The sequence below is a fragment of the Engraulis encrasicolus genome, chromosome 6 (genome assembly GCF_034702125.1).
Source record: "Engraulis encrasicolus isolate BLACKSEA-1 chromosome 6, IST_EnEncr_1.0, whole genome shotgun sequence".
Classification (NCBI taxonomy): domain Eukaryota; kingdom Metazoa; phylum Chordata; class Actinopteri; order Clupeiformes; family Engraulidae; genus Engraulis; species Engraulis encrasicolus.
This window is the reverse complement of record NC_085862.1, coordinates 52,698,335-52,721,685: the sequence shown is the minus strand read 5'-3', so window position 1 is coordinate 52,721,685 and position 23,351 is coordinate 52,698,335. Positions and strand designations below refer to the sequence as shown.

The 23,351-nt window shown below is 39.6% G+C and overlaps 2 protein-coding genes across 3 annotated transcripts; one reads left to right on the top strand and one right to left on the bottom strand.

Moving 5' to 3' along the window:
* Nucleotides 1-1,962: 1,962 nt before the first annotated feature.
* On the bottom strand, nucleotides 1,963-14,225 carry LOC134451596 (calcium-activated chloride channel regulator 3A-1-like). Its single transcript, XM_063202101.1, has 16 exons — nucleotides 14,079-14,225; nucleotides 12,991-13,128; nucleotides 12,746-12,896; nucleotides 12,424-12,535; nucleotides 12,004-12,014; nucleotides 11,311-11,375; nucleotides 9,566-9,793; nucleotides 9,192-9,368; nucleotides 8,219-8,399; nucleotides 7,721-7,827; nucleotides 7,228-7,443; nucleotides 6,831-7,104; nucleotides 6,376-6,543; nucleotides 2,770-3,000; nucleotides 2,220-2,440; nucleotides 1,963-1,992 (listed from the first exon to the last, which is right to left on the bottom strand). The coding sequence occupies exons 1-16, from the start codon at nucleotides 14,223-14,225 to the stop codon at nucleotides 1,963-1,965; spliced, it is 2,457 nt and encodes an 818-aa protein (XP_063058171.1).
* Nucleotides 14,226-17,762: 3,537 nt separating this feature from the next.
* LOC134451468 (hemagglutinin/amebocyte aggregation factor-like) lies at nucleotides 17,763-22,152 on the top strand. Of its 2 annotated transcripts, XM_063201957.1 has the most exons (6): nucleotides 17,763-17,889; nucleotides 18,151-18,237; nucleotides 18,775-18,829; nucleotides 19,000-19,188; nucleotides 20,618-20,767; nucleotides 21,320-22,148. In XM_063201957.1, the coding sequence occupies exons 1-6, from the start codon at nucleotides 17,841-17,843 to the stop codon at nucleotides 21,357-21,359; spliced, it is 570 nt and encodes a 189-aa protein (XP_063058027.1). In that variant the 5' UTR covers nucleotides 17,763-17,840; the 3' UTR covers nucleotides 21,360-22,148. The 2 variants fall into 2 exon arrangements, with proteins under 2 accessions (XP_063058027.1, XP_063058028.1); XM_063201958.1 differs by lacking the exon at nucleotides 18,151-18,237 and having other exon boundaries at nucleotides 21,320-22,152.
* The last annotated feature ends 1,199 nt before the right edge of the window (nucleotides 22,153-23,351 follow it).

Genomic DNA, 23,351 nt, shown 5'->3' with positions numbered 1-23,351 from the left:
AGCTAACAAACAAGCTAGTTAGCAAGCCACCATGCAGCCACCCTTACAACGTGACCTGCTAGCCGGGCCGGCCAGCTTCATTGTTGTCAAATCTACAACGTGGAGGCACCTGGAGCCAAGCAGACAGGCAATATGTTTTCTGTGGAGTAATTAATATTCAATTCATTATAACCTCCATTGCTTTCTGTTGGGTAGGAGGAATGCAAAAAAAGATATTCTGAATTTTGAAGAGGTTTACCGTGTCAATTTGCCTCTCAATCGAAAACTCTGATGGCAAAGCCTCAAAGTCCAATAAGGGAAAAAATTATTGCGGTGGAGAATTTTTCGCAGGATGAACTACAACACATGCAGAGGGTTGTACTCTAAGTTAATACTCATTGATGGCTACTAATCAAATAGCGTGTTGACATCAAACTCTGCCTGTTACATCCAGCCTATCAGTGGTTTGACAAGTTACACCTGGAACAAGTGCAATCACAAGAGATCTATTGGACTAAAAGAGGACAAAAAGCCTAACACGACCAGAAAGAGCACCTACTTTTTGTAGTATACACAATGTGAAGAAAAGCAGAGCAGAGTTCTTTGTCTGTTGGTTCACAATTTGGTTCACTAACAGAGGATTGAGTTTGGTTCACTTATAAGGGACTCAACAAAAATGGCTGCTCATGTTGCCAAAACATTTGAAAATTGGGGAGGCATGTTTTTCATAACTCTCAAGGGAGTTAAACATTAACTCTCTAGCTCTCTTAGCTCAACAACTCGGATCCAGAGGAGTCAAATAACACTCTGTAGTGTTGCTGCAACTCTTGATGTTTAGATTTTGGCTGAACACCAGTCTAACTCTGATCAATCGAACTCTGGCAAATTTGCTGTGTCTATGTGTACACCAGTGAAAAATAAAGTCATGTACTGTTTCTTGACTACTTCATCTTCACTTAACGGTATTTTCCAATATTTTCTTTTCAGTGAACAGTTCAGTATTTTCTACATATTGACACCAGTGAAAAATAAAGTTATGTACCGTTTCTTGACTACTTCATCTCACTTAACGGTATTTTCCAATATCTTCGTTTACAGAGAACAGTCCAGTATTTTCTACATATGACACCTGTCAAAAATAAAGTTATGTAGCGCTTTTTGACTAAATAGTGGCTTGCCATATTTAGTACAGAGATAGACTGTTTTACATTTTACGGTCACTGACTGTTGCAATTTGACAGTTTTTTGCCGTAATTTCAACAGGCATTTTTTACAGTGTACAGCCATAGTAACTTACCATAACCAAGAGTAGCGTCATATGACCGCACTTGGAGTGGCATGAGCCACTAAATAATCTAACCCCCTCTCCATCAGTTCTGTTACACAAGGTTAAACAAGGACAAAGGCTTCTGTGCCTCCCTCCAGAGGCAGAGGTGACTGTATCGTTAGGCCAGCTGGGGCCCCAAGTGAAAATGCCAAAGAATGCACATTTTGGGGGGGGGGAATGGCCAATACTGTAGTAAAGTGTGAGCTGGGGGGGGGTTTGGGGGGGGCGTGTGACATCTGATTTTGGATTTTTTTCTCCCCAAGGAAATGATTTCCTGTCTCGCCAATACAGTAAGTCAATAAGTTTAAAGCTCTCACCTACATTATATTATTAATGAATTTGAATAGCATGGGAAATGAACACACATCTGCATTCGACTACAGTCCCTCTTTGTTTAATCTCCACCAGTCACCTTTCCTGTAATTCTGCGCAGCGACCACAAAATCAGTCTGTGCGAGTACTGCTGTTGCTTAGGGGAGGCTTGGAAGCATTCAGACCCACTGAAGGGGGGGAAAAGTTTGAGAACCATTGCCCTAATCTAATCCCGGGGACAAGATGTGCCTCTGCCCAGAGGCCAGGAAGATGAGAAGATTGTGTTCAATGTGACTGGCAACTCACACAATTGTGCTTTGCAGGTGAGGTGGTTGGTACATGTCTTACTGGGAGGGAACTACTCCACTAGTGACCTGTGAAAAATAGTGTGGGCCACAAATACAGGACACATTTAAACAACTTAATCAGATTAATTCGAAGTATATCTTACAGGGTTAGCAGGGACATGACGCTTCTTCCAGTACAGTACTGTTCCAACTGCTAATGCTGTCACAACAACCCCCACTGCTACACCCACTGCAATAACATTCCCACTTCCCTCTTTCTCAGGTGGTGCAATATATTTCATGACTCGTCCAACGTTTGATATGCTCGAATTCAGCGAGTCTGCATTCTCCGCCACAACTGCAATGAAAACGGTGGTGCCGTTGACCATGTTGAGGTTGCTTGGGTGGAATGAGTACCGCTCAGTGGAGCCAGCGTCTTGTGGTCTCAGCTCCCAGGGGTCGATGTGATGAGAGCCACTGAAGTTGGTTCTCAGCAGGGCCAGGTCTTCACTCCAGGCTATATGGTAGCGTGCAGCTGTGAAACAAAGGAAAAGATAAAAAAAGGTTATTAGAAACAACAGGAACATCATTTTGATAATGCTTTTTGTGACAATGTGTTTTATTACATGTTACACTTAGTGGACATTTTTATCCAAATCTACAGATATTACACACAGGGTCCTGGTTACAAGCCCTGGAACAGTGTGGGGTTAGGTACTGTACCTTGCTTAAGGGCCATGGAGGGTGGAAAGGAATGCTAAGGGGATTGAACCGGCAACCCTGTGATCTAGAGTCCTACTCCCTAACCATCACACCATGACAGCCCAGTTACATGTGAGCATAAAGAAATGCTTTGGGCCTTACCCCTTCCCTCATCATAGCTCGCTCCGGGAGCAGTCCATGTGAGAGAGACGTTGTCTTCCTCCAGTTCGGCTCTCAGGTCTGTGATCTTGCTGGGAGGAAATGCAGGAGGTCGTGTAGAGCCTGAGGGTAACGTCACAACAAAACTCTCTCCTGTGGCCGTCCTGGTGAAGCTGCCCACCTCTACTGGCTCATGGTTTACAGGAGGCTTTGGGGGATTCAGCTCCACTTTGCCTGATAAGGGATACAGTGCAGCAATGAGTGTTCATGTGTTAAGTTAAAGCAGTTACACATCCATGATTCAGGCCAGGTTAAGTGGATACGCCTCTGAAGCTCATCTGACAATCTAATTTGTTAAAGGTGCACTGTTTAATATTTTAGTAGTTTATTTCCAGAATTGAAGCTGCCTATTTAGTATAGGTGCATATGTAAGTTTTGGAACATTTCATATAGATTTTTCCATTTGGTGTTTTTTTTACTTCTAGGACCCCCCGAATACAAATCCACCTGTTTCCATTTTTTTCGTGAACATTTAGTGGCAAATTCAAGATGGCTGCCATTGTGTGTAGAAATTTCACCATTAATGCCGTTTCAAAGTTCAATTGAACTTTTTTTTATAATTCCAGACCAACATTGAATAAATAACAACTTATTTTCAATGTTTTCCTTCATTTTTTGTGGCAAAATCCAAGATGACTGATATAATTTATGGCGAAATTGGCATATTTCATATTTTGAAGTCTATAAAGCCATTGTTGACTTGTTTTGGTAATATTTGTTACATGAATGCGAAGTCAGACATTACATAAACTAAATCCAAGATGGAAGACATTTTGTTTGGCAAAATCAACATTAATGGTGCTTCCAGGTCTATAAATCAATAAATGATACTCTACTCTACTCTGAAGCCATTCATTTGTGAATTCGAGCATTCGAGGATTCCGTGCTGGTCCAAATTATTGTTCCAACAACAATTGCTATGAGTCACTTCATGTACAGTAGGCCTACCTATTATGCAGTGCTACCTGTACAGTAATATGCACATTCACTGGATTGGCTGCCTATATCAAGGCAAAGGGCTACAAAGTTGCTTCAAGGTCGGCCTCAGCTTATCTGAAGGCTGTGAAACCGTATGTTCTATCCGGGATGTTGCATTCCTCCAATGCCAACAATCTTGCCATGCACTCTGCTCACAGAACTAGGCTCTCTGACATGACAGTCAGAGAATATCCTCAACTCTAGTGATGGGTCATACCCTGATATGGTATTCCCTACGGTAAGCCCACTCATGTGCTTCACACGCTTTGAACGTCCCTCATATAATTCCCAACTTACTTAGGCCTATATCATCCATGGTGTCTAATATTATGCTTCACCCATCAGTAGCATCCATTGAGATCACGTCTCTGCGGGTCTGTTGTGGCTCATCCCGTTGGCATGCCTATGTTGGCCTCACAGCAAGTCATCCCAATTCTGAAGCCATGTGTTGTGAAGAGGAGAGTGGGCTCACACGACTTGGAACCAAGGCCTTCTGTTATTTGAACCAAAAACCCAAAGTGCACTGACTGCCGATTGCTCATGAGTGGAGATGGTGCACAGGTGCACCNAATCCCTTTAAAAACCAGTCTACTCCCACAGCAGACAGCTGCTGCAAAGAGATAATAGCTGCAGCAAAGTTTTGAAAGCTGCAGCAAAGAGACTGGTTCATTGGCCTGACAGTGAGAGCACACCCACGATCCTTTGTGAGACCTTTGGCATCATGAGGTATAGGTGCAACAAGTGTGAATCTTTTATGAAAATAATTTACATGAAGATGAAATGTAACTCCCTCAATGTTGCTGCACATTATTCTCTATACTGTCTGGAATTTCATGTCCTCTTGCTCATTCTTTTGGATAGTTGTTCTATGAAATGAATTAATATGATTTTCTTTCACTTTCTGATCAGTCTAGAGAGTTTAGTTGGAGGCAACAGGCCAACTTTTTGCAACTAGCCAATTGCTAGCCGACATGTGCGCACAACATTTACAGTGTGTCACCCCAAATTCCAGATGCTCTTCCTATGAGACGAAACATTTAATGTAATGACAGTTATGTGACCATCAAAATATTACCAATAGGCGTACAAAATAGCATAATAGCTTAATAAACCTGAAAATACCAAATGTTCATATTTTGCTACAATGTTGGCCATCTTGGATTTTGCTTCTAAAAATTGGAAACAGATTGTTTTGTTTTCAGAGGGGGTCCTAGAAATATAAAACACAAATTATCAAAGGGGCCAGCTCAGATTTGGGATGAGACACATTAGCTGGCCATATACACTAGAGAGGTGCGCAATCGTTTTCTAGATGTCATGTTGAATTTTTATCAAATTTTAAATGTTTTTCGAAAAAGTTCATGTAATGACTGACTGAACGGTCCTGTATACATCAAGAATATTAAAAATACAAGGAAAAAACACTGACTTTAGAGACCTCAAAACACCAAACATGTCATTTTTGCTATATGTTATGTCAGCCATCTTGGATTTTGGTTCTAAAAATGAAGGAGGGAAATAGAATCAGGTAGTTTTGTATTCAGGGGGTCCAAGAGATGCTAAAAAACACCAATTCAAAAAATGTCTATGACATATGTCCTTCCATTACATTCAATTGTGTTAGAATCTGACTGCATATCCGCCATCTTGGATTTTGGGCGTTTCCACATCAGATAAAATATGGAAACAGGTGGATTTGAAGATTATGGGGTTTGTAGTTGATAAACACAGTTAGGAAATATCTAAGCTATATGAAATGTTCCTAAACCTCATTTTTCTGACATATCCACCTGCACTAATTCACCAATGTTACCTTTTCCACGAATACTGACTTTTTACCTGAAGAAGGTCGGATGACCGAAACGTTGTATTAAAGTTTGTTGGTGGAATGGACAGTGTGCGGGATCTCTTTTCACTTGACTGACAACCCGGCTGGGATAACATCCTACGCACCTGCCCAACTACAGAGGTGTGCAAAAGCGTCTTTATTGAACACGAATACTTACCACCACCATCAAATTCCAAGTATTCATTATGACTGGGAAAATTATACTTTTCATACCTGAAAAGGGATATCTTCTCCATGGTCCAACATTTTGAATTTCCAGAAATAGATATTTTTAGCTGCATAACTCACTGTACTGTGGTAATACTAGTAAATATTAGTTTATTATTTAGTAAGTATTCATGAAAAGGTCAAATTTGGCAGTAGACAGCACAAGCTCAATGAGCAGCATAGTTGCAATACCTACTCTGACCACCATCTTACACGGCGCACCTTTAATTATTGTCTTTCTTGCTACTGTAATTCTATGCTCGCGGGAGGTTGGGTGTAAAACAACCAATAGAAAATTTCCAGTGAATAACAACAGCCATCTTATCAACCAGATAGTGCCTTATCAGTAGTCCTGCGTTTAACTGTGCACACTGCACAATGGCAGCACTTTACAATAACCTTCCACTATAAATGCTTTTGGTGAGTGTGTTAGTCTGTTCTTTCATCAGTCTACAGTCGGAAGAAGGCCATTAGTGTTATTTTGTGTAATTATATTTTGCTATAGTGTTCTTTACCGTCCACCACGTATCCTGGGACATAGAGCACTCCACTGTGCCTGGGTGCAGACAGCATGGTTTTGTTCCCCTCTTTGTTTACAGCATTCACTTTCACACTGTAACGTCCTGAGATCATTTTAGTGAAATATCTTGAGTAGACACCGTCATGTCTGGTGGCGTCAGCGCCTGATGAAAGTCAGAGGAGAGTTCTAAGGTAAAAAGTTCAGTACAGTTCCAAATAAAACCCAAGTGTACAGTATCCCAGCTATTGATTTGTCATTGATGCATAATTCCTATTCACATTACATACATAAACTCATATGTTCTCAAACAAACTGAAATAACTTGCATTATTGGTCTGCATCCCCTTTCTTTTTTGGGCATTTCAAATGTGGCATTAGCAAACATAGTGTCATCTATCTGATGGAACATAGCACTTGCACTATTATATGTCTGTTCTTTAAAATATTTACCTGCTCCATTATCCTCTAAGTCCAAGTAATGTGCTATCTTCTCAGTGTCAGACTCCAGTATGGCCGTGACTTTTGCCCCTATAACAGGCAAGCCCTTCAGAGTGATAGATGCATACACCACTGGAGCTTTACTTCCATCAGATGATTTCTGGTCCATGTGGGTTTTTATTGTGATAGGAGGCACATCTGCGCTGGCAGCACGACTGGTGACGGTGATCGCCATTGACTGTCTACCAGACCCCGTATGAAGTAGACTGTAATGCCATGTCCCAGTCTGTGGAAAGAGAGAGACATGCGCTGAAGGATTTGGGATGATGAAATAATTTGCAGCATGTTCTAATATATGTATATTAGATATTAATAAAGATTAAAAACATACAATTCAATATTAAATCACCTCTGCAATTCCAGGTACTTTCAATGATAACATTTTTATTCCTGCATCATGGTCAAAGTGTGACTGATCGAAACTTGTTCCCCTTGGACTGGTGATGTGAGCTCTTGGCATGGAGGATTCATATACAGCCGTTATAATGGTGTCTTTTCCAACTGTCCAGTCCACAGAAAAGGTGCCATTGAACCAATCAGTGGTTATCTCCCCTGAGCTTTTAAGCTGTGAACAATGCATCTTATGTTATCATCATGTCAATTGTTATTTTTGGTTCATGATGCAGTAGTGTATCTAAAATAACTGCCTAACAGTGAAAACTGCAGCATTTTCGTCGTTACTGCTATATTTTGTGCCCAATATTGCATCATGCTATAAAATGCTGCATTTCCCGAAGTATACAGTGTCCCGTAGTATACAGTGTCCACAATACATTAACGGCACTAATACTGCATGTAGTAATAACATTGTAATAAAAAATGGGCATTATAACACATTTCACCTGAACTGTCACATGTGTTAAATCTCCATCAGATGTTGTCAGAGAGGCAAAGGCATCAATGAGCTCATTCGAGTCTAGGCTGTCAGATGTCTGGAAATATATTCCACCTTAGCAGGAAACATCATCCCATTAATATCAACAATGAAGCATTCACAACATAAGATTGCATTTTTCCAATTATCCAATGATTAGTGGAAGTTAATTAATGATAACAAGGTCCACTAATCACATGCAACAGACCGTAACATAATTTTTGTCTGGTGACAAAAGTGAGAGGGGGTGGAGATTATACTTCCGTAAATTAAATAAAAAAAAATATATATATTTTAGCCTACTTGCTAACTACATGTATTTAGGCCACAGTTTTTTTGCATGCTTTCAGACGGTAAAACAACATTTTAACAAATTGTCACTCAAACCATCCATTTTATTTATTATGAACAAGTATTTTAATTAAAACTGTAATATTTTGTTTGACTTTTGTCAATATGATCTTACCTGTCATATCGGCAAAATGCCGCAGTTTCTTGTCTGCACTTGGGCCCAGAGCAATAAAGTGTAAAATAGCACCACTACTCTGAACTCTACTCTCACATCCACCAAGATCATCATTGGCCTCTCCATCAGTGAGAAGAATAAGCTCATTTCCTTCTGTAGAACCACCATCCCTCCTCAGTACCTATAGCAATTAAAACCTGGTTAAATCAGCTTTCGAATGTTTGATGTTCATCCTTCTTTAAAGACTCCGTAGCCTCTTACTGCAGCTGGGGTCGCCGGCGAAACTTGCTGAAAATGCTTAACTACATCATAACAACAATGCTATGACATTACAGAGAGCCATAGTGCTGCACTAAAGGGTTAAGTTGTAATGTGGGAATTATAAGCTATTTGTCTCTTGGGGAAGTAGACTATTGAACTATATCACTCTTTCTTTGACAAAGGGTCACATGTCAAGGTGTAAATAGCCTTAAAAGTCATTATGGTTGCACATCACTAATGGTGGAGATAAGTAAAAGGGGCCCTATAGTAAAAAAAAGTTGCTTGAAAAGAGAAAAAACTTTTCTTCACCAAGGCACTCCAAAAAGTGTAGTTAAAAATGTCTTTATTATTATGACATGTCCATTAAGGACTTCTAAAATTGCCCAATAGTACTTACTACCTATAGTAGTATAGGTCTAACATTCTGTACTTCCATGTGTGTCAGACAGAGGACGTAGATAATGATAACAAGAATGAACTTGTAATTCGGCTGCGCCGTCAGGCTGTTTAGAACGCTTCGCCTCGTCCATTATTTCCCTTGATATTGGGACACGTATTCGTCTGCTATTCCATACTTAGCTACACAGAGTAAAGCAAAATATTAACGGTGAAAATTAGCACAATAGGGGCCCTTTAAGATGCAATGCCACTTTATGAATTTTACCTCTAAGGCTTTGTCAATCCCTGGGCAAATATTGGTTCCTCCACTGACACTCGGTGGGAGTGCCTGGACAAGTGCTTTCCTGGACCCTTGGCCATCGATCTTTGTTAGGTATTTGAGAACTGATGGAGATGACTCGAATTGCACAATTCCAACAGAAGCTGTATCCTCTATGACTTGCTCAAGAAACAAGGTTGCTGCTTGTCTCATAAGTTTTAGTCTTGGCCCCTGAAAAAAACAAAACAAATCAAGCTTAATATTAATACCATATAATTATTTACTTGAAATGTAATATGGAATAAAGTATGGTGAGAACTACTGAGCCAATGTTACATTATTTATAATTATGAATTGATTATAATTATGAATATAAATTGATTGATATAAATGGATTAATCATACTTGAGGATGCAAAGCTCTCTTACCGTCATGCTTCCTGACACATCCAGGATAAGACATGCAACCCTTCCTTTCCTCTGTACAATCTTGACTGTAGGCGGTGGCAGATCGGATATGGGGGTAGACAGGGGTTGAGTTCCAGCATCCACAGAGCTGTTGAGGATCACATCCAGGGCAGCTCTGTTGTCACACATCTTATTCTGCCTGTTTGGGGCCTCAGGATTGTGTGTCTCATCTGAACAAAACTCTACCACCTAAAACACAAGAACAGAATTTGTTTTTCCTGGCTTTAACTTTGACAGGTTTTGCTGGTATTACATAGTATTTATCTGGGCTGCATTTCCCTCCCAACAATTATTTAATCCATACTTAAGCCTAATTAGTAATATAAGGTGCCCCCTAGGAAATACATATACCATCCAGGCCAAAAGTATGGTCTCACCTTCTCATTTATGCATTCTCTTTATTTTTGTGGATTTTCATTGTGTATTTTCATGCAGGGCATCAAAACTGTGCATGAACACATGGAGAATTACGTACTTACCAAAAATATCATTCTAGCTGTTGTCCAACAACAATGACAGCTGTCTATCCACCTGACATCGAAACGGCACAACTGATGGCCCCACACATTTCAATCAGCTTATTTTTGTCTATTTTCAAATAAAAATGCCCAGACAGTCATGTCAATCCTAATTGAACATTAGAGTCCTCCAATAACTCACTAGAATTGTAGAACTGGAATTTTGAGACCTAAAACCTAGTTTAAAATTTAAACACTTGCCAATACAAGCATTTTACAGACATTTTCTTGATATGATATTGAGTCACAGCCAGTTACTTGGAGAGGTCAAAACTGTGTTGGAGGGAATCTGTGGCAGGGTTTTTCACTTACTGTTACTTTTTGTATCACTGTTTCACCTACCAGCTATGCTGACCAAGTGACCTATTATCAGATCAAGAAAATCTGTCTTGTATTGCTTGTATAAATTAAAATGCACTCGAATGTATTTTTACTTGAAAATAGACAGAAAAATAAGCTTGTTGAAACATGTGGGTCCCTCAGTTTTGCTATGTTGACATCACTGTTTGGCATTTTTTTTATATTTTTTAAAATAATTGTTTTTATTTTTTATATATTTTATTTTTTTTGTTAAGCAAAAAATTATACATGTGTTCAAGCACAGAAATAATACCCTTTCTGAAAATGTATTAAGCTTATGTTCTTTAAAAAGCCACAAAAATAAAGAGAATTAATTAAATGAGAAGGTGAGTTCATATTTTTGGCCTGTACTGTATCACATCACAAAAAAATGTTATGCATACAATCATTTTATACCTGGTACATAAAATAATTGCACAGGCCTACATACAATTTTTTTTCTCTTTGTTTGCGCAAAGTGCATGTGCAAGGTAAAACAGTGTGTGCACTTTTAGTGATGATGTGACACCTGCATTTATTTCTGATGTATTATCAAAGGGCACCTCATTTGAAAGTACTACTTTAGGCCTCAGTACTACTTAGGAGTTTTACAGAAACACAGCCCTGAATGCTTCACCGCAATTTATCAATTTTATGAGATGAAGTTGTAACTAAACGGAATACACATGCCACCATTTAGAATAAATGAAAGAAGACATTGAGCTCTGAGGTGTACACTTACACTTTTTAAACTTGGATATGCCATTATGGACTGTTTAACTGAAGGCTTATCTTCTGGTAACAACTCACAGTCACTCATAGGCAATCCAGTTGTTTGGTCAATTTTACAACGAGAGCAAGTTTGTCCGTCTGCGTTCTTGACACAGCGACGACCTTTAATGTCTTTGGAACAGCTAAAAATAAAAGACAGGGAACATGTCAGGTTCCGCTACCCTTGACTTGTCAGTACCCGGTGATGCTGCATTTTTTGGCTCAGCCCTTTCCGAGATCTGAGCTATTCTAATGGGGGCAACTTTTGTTTACATTTTTAACAAAATCTTTACATAGGCCTACTCCAAGTATTTTCCCAAAAGGTATCGCTGTTTGCTAGTTGTCTGCAGATGTTACATAACCTTTTGGAAGTTTTGGGGAACAAATCGAGGTGTTTTTTGAAATGTAAACAAACACCTGCCCTCATTACAATGACCAGGATCTCGGAAAAGGCTGAAGAGGAAAAAAAAAATCTCAGGTACTGACAAATCCATGGTATTGTGAGCATTACAACAACTGCATGCTGAAATTGGCTGAAGTTACCCTTTAAAATAGATAACAAGTAGGTTAAATTATACAGTATATTGTGTACACAACAGTATGCCATATTTACATTTAAAAATATCTACAACATAGGGTACATATCAGGGCCCCACAACAATCTAAATCCCTATTGCCTTAGTTTGCCTGTCCCTATTTTGCCTTACTTTGCCAATTCCTGTATGCCTTGTTAATATTTGTCAGTCACTACTCCACTTGTCATGCCCTTACCTGTCCAACATCTGTTATAGCACAGGGTATGTTACAACACTTATTGCTCTCAAACTGATCTGACTGTGACCCTTTACGTATATAATTAGGTAATAAAATTGTTGCAATAGCAGTGCACATTTCTAATCTCAAGGCCTGATTAATTTCTCAAGTAATGGTATAGTTGTCAAGGGTTAACTTTAGATTATCCTATATGAAACGGTCAGAAAATGGGAAATACTGCATAACACATTCAGCTGAGTTACAATAATGGTACTTTCAGAATACTTTAATTTTAAAAGGAATTCTTTTTATTATTATTGTAACTTTTATATCTTGCCTCTTCATAGAGGGGAAAAACTGTGTGCTTTTCAGAATTCAACATCAGCTTTGGCAACAACCATACAGCATACGTATAGTTCTACACATGAATTCTGTTACCTTGTTGGCCGAATCTCTGTTCCATCTGAAGGGCGGTAGAATGGTTGTTCTTCATTGTATTCATCATATAAGCCCCATCGCAGATGACCCCATTCATGCACCAGCACTTTGCCTGTCAGAAACATCACCATCAACATCAAAATGTGCTGGAACAAATCACTCAAATAGGCCTATTATCATAAAGCTGACAGCTTGTTTTATGTCACTGGCAAAGATGCTTTAAATTGAAAACATACTGGAGCAAATGACTTTGCCTATTGCAATGTGCAACCACATAGAGCCGTCTCAAATAAGCCAAAAGCAGCACGGATGTTTGACTCACTTCTTTTTCCATAGACTCTGATTAATGTGTCGTTTAGCAGGAAGTTGGGAGTGAGATGGATGTACTGGCCTGGCTGCCCACACTGGCCATACTGCAGAGTGTAGGGCTCATCCCCATACATTTCATTTGGCTCACTGATAATAACATTGGCCTGAAAGGAAATTATGTTATTGTGTATACAGTTTATTGATAATGTTTTTCTTTTCTTTGCATTTTATCTGGTGTTGTCTGCATGTCCTCCATACCTTCTCATATGTCTCAGTCTTAGCAGTACTGTAGCTGCCATTTGTCCAGGTAGCAGGAACCAGAATTGTCACCTCCTTGAAATAAAACCTTTGACCTACAGATCTATATAAAACCTCGGATGCCTTCTTTACCATATCCTGGAATAATAATAAAAAAAACACAATGGAAGGATACTCCAAAATTAAGAAATAAATTATTTCTCTATTACTTTTCAATTTTTTTGGAAACTATCTCCTTCCTGCAACTGTTGTTGATTAGCAGTAAGGGGTCAAACACACCAAAGCAGAACGGAACGGCCACATGACGAACGCGGCCCATGTGTTTTTCTCTGCCTTTCACACTGACAGCGTTGGCGTGCGCAGCCAGTCCTGTTCAAACCCCCCCCACAGCCAAAGCTAGCGTGTTACTTTGCCATTCATTTGAAGAGCCAACGCCGGTCGCCGGCGTGAAAAATACGCTGGAGTTCTATTTTCCAAATGCAGCGCGGCGCGGAGCGGTGTTCTGACAGGTTTTCCTACATTGTCATATTTTCCTACGTAATATTGTTCACAGTATAATACAAAACAGTAACACCAAACAGGGTGTTAGATTTACAAGATGAAAGATATGAAAATAAAATCACATGGTCATGGATACAAGTACTACCAAAAACCTGGATTTTTATTATAGGCCTGTTAGCAAAACCGCTAGCAAAATCGCTAGCATAAAGAGTCAGTTAGCTAAGTTGCCAGGGTCACACTTCAATTTCTAAGACACACATACACAAATAACGATAATAAACACACACTTGTAGTGTAAAGTGTAATTTAAGTACTGTATTTATCTGTTCTCCGCTAATATTGCACAGTCTTAGGATCAGCTGGTGTTGACGTTTCATGGTCTGCGCATGCCCAATAGGGGTTTGTAGGATTATCTGGCATGTAGGAGTATTTTACAGAACACCGGCTGCCGCGCCACTGACGCCCGACTACCGCCGGTTGGTGTGTAAGAACAGATATGTTTCCATGTATTTTCACCGACACCGGAAAAAGTTGTGCCATTACGCAACGCTTTACCGACCTAGTATGTAAGACCCCTAAGCGCGTACCTGAATTCTTTGTACTAGAGCCGGATCTTCAGGGATGGCTGGGTTGATGGCAAAGAGAACACCTGTGTACCCATTTCCCTCCAGTCGGATCGCAGAGGTACAAGACAGCAGGATGACAAGCAGCAGTCCAAATGTTGGCAGAGCCATGACTACAGGAGGTCTGTACAATATGGCATATAGCTGGACATTTATAGTTGTCCAAGGTTAATTTCGCACGAAAGGAAACTATAATAAGGAAGCCTAATAAGGAAGCAGGTCAACTAGGTCAAGATTCATTTAAAATACCGACATGCAAATATGTTGTTGTGACACCTCTCTGAATGGACTGCCCTGAGAACATTTGCTTAAGTGTCCAATGCGGCTACTATGCAAAAAAAAGTGATGATTGCAGAAAGTGCAGACTTTTACAGTATTACAGTACTGGACACAGTTGCAACAAGTCACAATTGCAGTCTGGTAAAACAAACATATCTATAAATAAACAGATACAAAAACAGATGAACCTGAGGTACCGTTCTGCAGCACTGGTTCTTTGTGGCACCATTTGGGGCTGCCCCCTTGCACAGGTGAGGCATAAATGCAATTTTGCTGTGTGCAGTGAGCACTGTGTGCTGTGGAGTGCTGTCGCAATGCCAAATGGTTTCTGGGGTGGGATTTTATAAATAAAATGAATAAATAAATAAATAAATACATGTTTTGATTATGAATCAAGAAAAGAGTGACACGTTCCTCTCTAGTATAGCATCATGGAATGAAGGTTTGCTTGGACTGAAACACAGCAGTCGTGGAAATGAAAGACAAAAAACACTCAGCGATGCAACTTTTGGACGACCAAAATGACCATTAATCACTAACCCCTAGCTTTATCTAAATGAACATGACAATGGGTGACACTTTATTTTTCTGTAGCAGTTACATTCATTTATTACATTGTAGCAAAAATGCAATCATCACTTTTTTTAGCATACTAGCCGCATTGGACACTTCAGCAAATGTTCTCAGGGCCGGGAAAGCCCACAAAGTGAAATGAAACTGTGTTGAGGCTCTTAATAGTTTAAGTTTTACTGACTGTAGCAGAAATGTACAAATGTAGTGCAAGGCCGGGAAAGCCGACCATGTGAAATGAAACCGTCTGCGGCCTTACCTTTTTAGCACTGAAACAGCTCAGGAAGCATGACTTTAGTGCGAGCATGAGAAGGGTAGCAAGGCAGCGGGGCAGGGTGCACTATTTAAAATAGGCTATATCTGTGGTCCTGTTTGTGGCCGCATTGAATCTAATATGCAGGAGGGGAGCAGTGTAGATGTCCTATAGATGTCCAGTCAACTGTATGGCGAAAATGCATTTCTCTGCTCTGTGAATGTACACAGTAGGAAAAATGTGGTCACTATATACCGTAGCTCTTTAAAGGGCAACTGCAGTATTTTCAGCAATAAGCCTCTTTTCTGTGTTGCCTGAAATGTTAGTCCCCCTCACCGTTTTTTTGTTGTTTACTGCTGCCTCCGTTAATTGGCAACTACAGATTTGGTCTCAACTGGCTTTATAATGGCTGTCTATGGGCATGTCCAACTATGTTTTCAAAACCACCCTAAACATTTGTTTTCAAGTGTGTGTGTGTGTGTGTGTGTGTGTGTGTGTGTGTGTGTGTGTGTGTGTTTTAGAGACGGCCTTCTAAAGTCTAGGCTGAGATTTTAAATGAAGGCCCATCCAACACACACACACACACACACTCTCTCTCTCTCTCTCTCTCTCTCTCTCTCTCATGACACACACACACAAAACAGATAGAGTTTTTTCAACACTGCAGAAAGTCAAATTACACTAATAATCAAATTCCGATGTAAAATCAGTGCAGATGGCCAGTGTAATTTCAACTGCTCTCGAAAAGTCAATAATATCTATTCTACACATTACACAAGGCAAAGCAAGCAACATGTCACCAAATCATTACATTGCACATTTGTAAATAAATTCTTAATTATATAAGAAACTTATTACCACTTATAAGGAACTCTTACCACTTAAAGATTGCACATACTCACACATAGACTCAGAAGAGGGTTTAATTCTGGTCAAGAAAGCCTCCGCCTCTGAGATATTCTTCAAACAATACAACTGCCCGACTGGATTTATATACAACCATTTCACACACACATATGTAAACTTATCCTTTCTCGGAAAGGCAGAGATAGCTGGAAACATTTACGTCAGCAAGAATACAGAAGAAAAGGGACCGTGTTGACCAGAATCGTCTCAAAATGAAAAGGGATTAAAAGGGAGGTCATCAGTGTGCGTTTCAACCTTTCTTTTTTTCTCGTCTTTTTGACTTCATTTATGGTAGGACAGTGAAGGTGGTGACAGGAAGCGAGTGAGGAGAGAGAGACGGGGAAGGGCCGGCAAAGGACCCGGGCCAGGAATCGACAAGTGCCCTACCGGTTGGCCACGGCAGGGCCACGTTTCAACCTTTCATTACGTTGAACTTTTACATTTTGAGTCTGCCTGGCTTAAATTGATTGGTGTGAGATTTGAATGAAATCATGGAGAGTATCATGATCTGCCTCAGTAGTCACAGTGCATGTTGACATGCATGCTTATTTTAGGTGTAATTCAGATTTCCAATGTTGACGGCATTCATGCATCCCCAAACCATGTCAGTCCCACTACCATGCTTGACTAGCCAGATGATACACTCTTTTGTAAAACTCACTTGTTTACCATTTCACATGCTTGACACCATCTAAAGCAAATTTGTTTATCTTCTCAAGAGAGATGAACAGGCCAAGGATATGGATCACTGGAACCACGTCGTCTGAAGAGACCAAGATAAACTAATTTGCTTTAGATGGTGTCAAGCATCTGTGGTGGTGAACAAGTGAGTTACGATTCGGGCCAACACGGCTCCTTCTCTATCAGATTTTAATCTGGGGTTTACTCACTTTTGTGGGTACATGTTCAAACAGTAATGGCTGTATTTAAATTTTTCGTGAGTGAACAACAAATTTAAGCGGTTATATATGTATGTTGCTAACAGGTCACTACTGTAATCATTGTGTCAAAGTGTTAATGTTGTCCTATGAAAAGATATACTTACAAATCTGCAACATGTAGGCTAAGGGGTGTACTCACTTATGTGACATACAGTAGGCCTACTATATAGGCCTATACAGCCATTTCACACACATATGGGAACATATCCTCGCAAAATATTCTCGGAAAGGCAGAGATTGTTGGAAACATTTACGTCAGCAAGAATACAATAGGAGAATGAGGCCTCTCCTCCTCTCACAAGGCAGGAAAGGACTGCTCTTTTTTCTTGTCATTTCAAGGGTAAATAACATGACCAGAGAGACGGGCAGCAGGGTCTCCATGATAATTTTAGAGGAGTTATAATTCTTATATATATATACGTATATATATAAGATTATAGTTTTCATGATAATATTTGAATAAAACACTCAACAACATTGCACAAGGAAAATCGTTAACAAACATTCATACATCATTTCAACACTACATTTCAACACTAATTAATTACACAAGGAAGCAACCATTTATACATCATTACAACGAACACACATTACACAAGGCACAAGGAAGCAACCATTATACCGAGCACATTACACAAGGCACGTGAAGAAAAAGTTTAAAAACATTTCTAACTGCTCTAGAATGTGAAATCATTCACTCAATGTGTGTGTGGCTGAGTAAAGCCACCTCCTGCATCACCTGAAAAGAGCTTCTTCATCATCACCTTGAAGTCACAGATGAAGTCCTTCGTCTTCTGTTTCATCATGCTGTTCACAGCTATGGCAGGTAATCACTTCTGACAAATGACAGTTGTACTTTTATTCTTTACACAGACTACATTATGTGCAGTAGTAACCGCTTGAAAAAAAAAACATTGATTTGGCCACAATGGGAGAGTTCTGGATTTTCAGACGATGTTTCTGTTGATGACCATTTCAAACACGGCGACCAAAAATTAATACTACTGGTATATTATTTTGACTGTCACATATGTGACCACACTGCTACTGTCACAGGTAGCCTATTTCTGTTTTATTTGTCCTGCAGCAACATTGGCCAAGACATTGCCATCCAGCTCTGGCCAGGGCACTGTGGATCAGACCTTTGGAAAACTGGCTGGTAAAACAGAATATGGTAATATACTATATAATTTGCTCAGTGGTTGCTAAATCTTTTTGCAAATTTTACAAATACATCATGATTATATGTATATACAGCGCTCTAAATTAACACCAGCCAACCGGCCAAATGCTAGTGAAATTTCAGTTCGGCCGAAAGAAGAGATCAAACTTACTAGCCACTTTAACCCATTAGTGAGTGAGCTCTCAATGTAACTTGTACTTGTATAATTACAGTAAGATCTCCCTTTGCTCTGGCTCTTTTGTGCTTGTCATTTGAATATATTTGCCTTTGCAGAGTTGCTGTCTAGGTTTGTTACTTGTTTGTACTGTATGAGGAGAAGTGCAGTCTTGAGCTCTTGCGGTTTAGGTCTTGATACCAAATAAGTCACCAAATAAGGGGTGCTTATTATTATACTTTATCTTTGCTTCCCCAAAGATAAAGTAGGAGGGGCAAAAAAAACAATATTGAAAACGTTGATCGTTGCCTTCTGTCTGTGCCTTTTTCAAGTATGTGTTTCAAAATTCTATTGTGCCTTTGACTTTGACTTAGATGCTGTTCAAATCTTTATATGCCCATGTGGACAAAGCATCTCCACCATCTCTAGGTAGGTTTTTAATGGCCATTTTTTGTATTTATTTTGAAATGTTGACATTGTGGTGGCATGTTTTAAAGACAGCACAAATACATTTCAGATACTGGAGATACTTCTATTGAGAGGCAACATGGAATTTCGATCTATGTAGTATTTATCTATCTCATTCTGGCTGTTTGCAGTGACCACAGCAATCACCATGAAGACAGACATTTCAATATGAGCTGCAAGCCCACCGCCGCCTCCAACCCTCCCTGCTATGTATCCAATTTTGTTAACAACTTCGATGAGTCCTTTGTCTTCACCTGTCCCGAGAATGATGTCTTAGCAGGGATTTTCAGCTACCACAGCAACCACTATGAGGACCGCCGGTAGGCTTATACCTGTATTACACTAAATTGCATAATTATTTCTCTCTTATGTTGCTGTGTGTGTGCATTTATTGTTTTAGAATATACACCGTCTCTGAAGATCACCAAATTCAGAATAGCATACTTCACATACCCTGTGACACACACACGCACGCACGCGCGCACACGCGCACACACACACACACACACACACACACACACACACACACACACACACACACACACACACACACACACACACACACACACACACACACACACACACACACACACACACACACACACACATTTTTGAGACACCCTTCCAGGGCTTGACACTGGCACCTGCCAACCAGCCAAATGCTGGTAAAACTTGGCTGTGGATAGTAATGCTTTCAGTGTCACTAGCCAATTTGGCTGGCAGCTTATTCCTTGGTATGACATGCGCATCATAGTTGCCTATACTCTGTTGTTTAACCCTTGTGTATCAATTGTTTGTATTTAAGTTCAAGGAAAAGCTTAATAACTCAGTTTCTATTTGATTGATATACTTCCATGTAGAAAGTTATAGTCTAATCTTGCTTTAGCTCCCCATCTTTTGAGGTTAAATGTACACTATCATGATAAAGAAAAAAACACTATAATATCACTGTCTAGTGGAATACCTGAAGTAACTCGGGGAAACCACTAGCCGTAGTGTCAGGTGGGTGAAAAAGTTAATGCCAAGCCCTGCGTGACCCCTCATGGTCCCATGTTTTTGAGACACCCCTCATGAGTCTCATGGTTCCCCAGTTGAGAACATTCTCAACCAAGTTAGTCTGGTCAAACCGCCTATTGCTAATTCAGGGTTCCCTGAATGTTGTCAACCCATTGGCTATAATGTGTTGAAAGACAGAGTGTGCTCCAATCGGTGGAGTAGCTCACACGATACTGCATCTGAGTGAGTGGTGTGTCGAAGTCAGCTATGTTACATTTCTATTACACACTTTTTATTTATCCACAGCAACTTACAAAAGAGAACACAATCAGCACAGGCCAACTGTTAGTGCAGGGGAACAAGAGGGGTGCAGGGGCGCAGGAGGGTTGTAGCTTCATCTAGAGGCATTAGACGCAATACAAACCTGACTGTAGGCTACATAAAGCCTTGGGGTAATCTGCTGTATGTGAAAATCTACCATACAAAAACCAAAGCTTTGCAAAGGTTTTACAATGGGATTTGACCAATTACTCATGATGGCCAGTAGGCCTACCATAGAAGTACCATCGTTAAAACATGTCATATCATGATAAGGGTGTATTAATTAAATGGCATTCAATTACCCAAAATACATGAATATTAATTAAGCCATATAGTGAAACCATGGTAGATTTTCATATCCACTCAACAAAATGTCTAAACACTAAACACTGTCTCATCCTGTCTCCGGTCTATGTGTTGTGTACTCTATAGCTTTGCTTTCTACTGCTGCTCGGCAACAATCCAGTTCTCCGGCTGTGCCTGGACCCCGTACCTGAACAACTTTGACCAGACGTTCAGCTACCACACCCTTAGCGACCAATACATTGCTGGAATGAGTGCTTACCATCGCGACAATTATGAGTAATCTTTTTCATGTTTCTCTCTGAGCACTATTCTTTATGTTTTGAAAACGTGAACATTCACATTTTTATAAAAGCTTCTTGCGCCAACTCTTTAACAGTTTCGGGAAGACAGAGTTGCACAACAGATTTTCTTGCATAGTTTTTTATGGAGTTTTATGCCTTTATCGTGGATAGCACGGTGAGGATAGCGACAAGAAGAAAGAGATTGGGTAGGGTAGGGAAATGACCCAGGCCAGACTTGAACCTGGGGCCCCATGCAAGTAGCTCATTAATGTGGTGTATTAGTGCAATGTGGGGCTGAACTACCATGCATCACAAATTTTAAACAAAAAATGTAACAGGTAAAGGTCAAATGAAGAACTTGCTAAATGTTTTGTAGTTGGGCTACTATTGAATTATTTAAAAAACAAAACAAAAAACCCAACAAAAACCAAATACACATCACAGGCCTACAGAATAGCCCTGCTCTAAAAAAACTCAGCCAAAATAATGAATTTGGTTATGGTGATAAAATGCTAAAGTAGCTTTTTTTTCTTTCCTCATGCCACAGGGATCGACGCTTTCGGCTTTACATCTGTCAAAAGCAATAAAATATGATGCCTTTGGAGATGCACAAAGAAAGAGGAAGGATGTCAACTAATGAGAACAGCAAATGTTTTACACACACACACACACACACACACACACACACACACACACACACACACTGGAGTCTGTCTCACTTGGTTCCTCATTACAGCTTACAAAAATAAAATGGAATGTCCGCACGCATGTCGCTGCGGTTTTGCTTTTTTTTTTTTTTATTGCTCAGAGCTATTCAAAGCATATAACCCAGACTTGTTCACTTACAGTTAAAAAAAAGCAAAAATGGACTGAGTGTGGACATTTCACTTGATTTTCATATTTGTTCATTCCTTCTGTCCTGCATCCGAATTTTGGATGTGCACACCACTACATTTTTTTTATGTCAGTGCAGTCTAGGTGTCCTTTCCCCTTAAAAAACAAATTAATTTCGATCATGTGGTCATGGTTGCTTCACATCTCCCAGATCTTCATATGTTTTAATAATTAGTCACAGCTGGTGGGTGAGGTCAGTGAAAATATACAATTCTACGTAGCCTACTCATGTAGCTTAATATGTACAAGGATGTTGTTACAAATAAACTATGTGGAGAATACTGTAAATGTTGTAATTTTGGGGGCTTTCATTCCACACTGTCACAAAAAAATCTATTTCCGCAGATGTGGGGTTCATAACTGGTCAACAGATCTGTGAAAAAAAAACTGTTTAAGCTTCTTCATTTACTCTTTTAGCATATCCTTTACAAGGGTGTGGGATACAAATAAACTAGTTGTCATCTTATAACTCATTTTTGTAATGCAAGAAAAATGCAAAACACATTAAAAAACCCCTCAATATTACAACCTCCATCCCTCCATCCCCCCACCCAAACCTGACCAACCATCCTCCTGTAGCCACCCACACATCAAACTGTTCAGAATGATAGAAAATAGCAACACTAAAACCAAATGAAAGCAAAGAGTCGAAAGATAAGGGATGTTCTCATTTTGGGTTTTTCTTTCCACACTCTCACAAAAAACACCATAGCCTACCTCTCTGTTTACGCTACACAGAGTAGTAGAGAGTACTCTGGGACCAAATACACTCTGAAAGATGTTAAATCAACTCTCAAAGTGTTGAATTAACACTGCATGTTTTACTGTGTAATATTGAGTTAATAACATGTTTGTAAAACCTCAGAATATGTGTAATTTTAAATACATTTAAAAGCAAACAGTCATATATAATAGTCTTAATAAGATTTAGGAACTTTGTACTGTACTGTGCACTGGCCACATTTTACACAATATGAGCCATTCAAAAGGAGAGTGTGAAGTGTGTTGATGAAATGACTGCAGGCGATGAAAGCTATTGATACAACTGGCCACTACTGTTGTGCTGCTAGCTACTGTCCCAGTTTCACCTGACAATCCCTTTTTTTCAATGGTCTGTCCCAGGGTAAAGAATGTATTTCCCTTGAGCAATTAGTGAAGGAAGCCTTTGCTTACAATCAAAAGGATTGATTCAAGTTCAAAGTGTCATAGTTTTTGTCAGCCAAACGTGGCAACCCTACCGGCCACGTGTCAATACAGACATCCTATCATTGCCTTGCCTGCAAAACATAGAATAGAAAAGAACAGAAAAGAATAGAATAGAATAGTGTAGAATGGTGATAGAATACAATAGAATAGAAAGGAATTGAATAGAATGGAATAGAATAGAAAATAATATAATATAATATAATAGATAGTATAGATAACTAGATTACATTCTCACAGAAAATGCTGGAAGCGGGCTTGCCTTTTGGGGCAGAGATGAGCAGTTTTATTTTTTATATCTCTATCCCTAAATTAAGAACAAAGTACTATTGAGAAAACAAAGCTAAAAGAAATGTTGGAAAAAATCCATCCACCCAGTCAGAAGTTATGGGCCAAACAATTGAGCCATCTTGGATTCAGCCATCTTGAAAGTTTTGTAGCGCCGCGTTTTGGGGATATACTAAATGACATACATGCATACA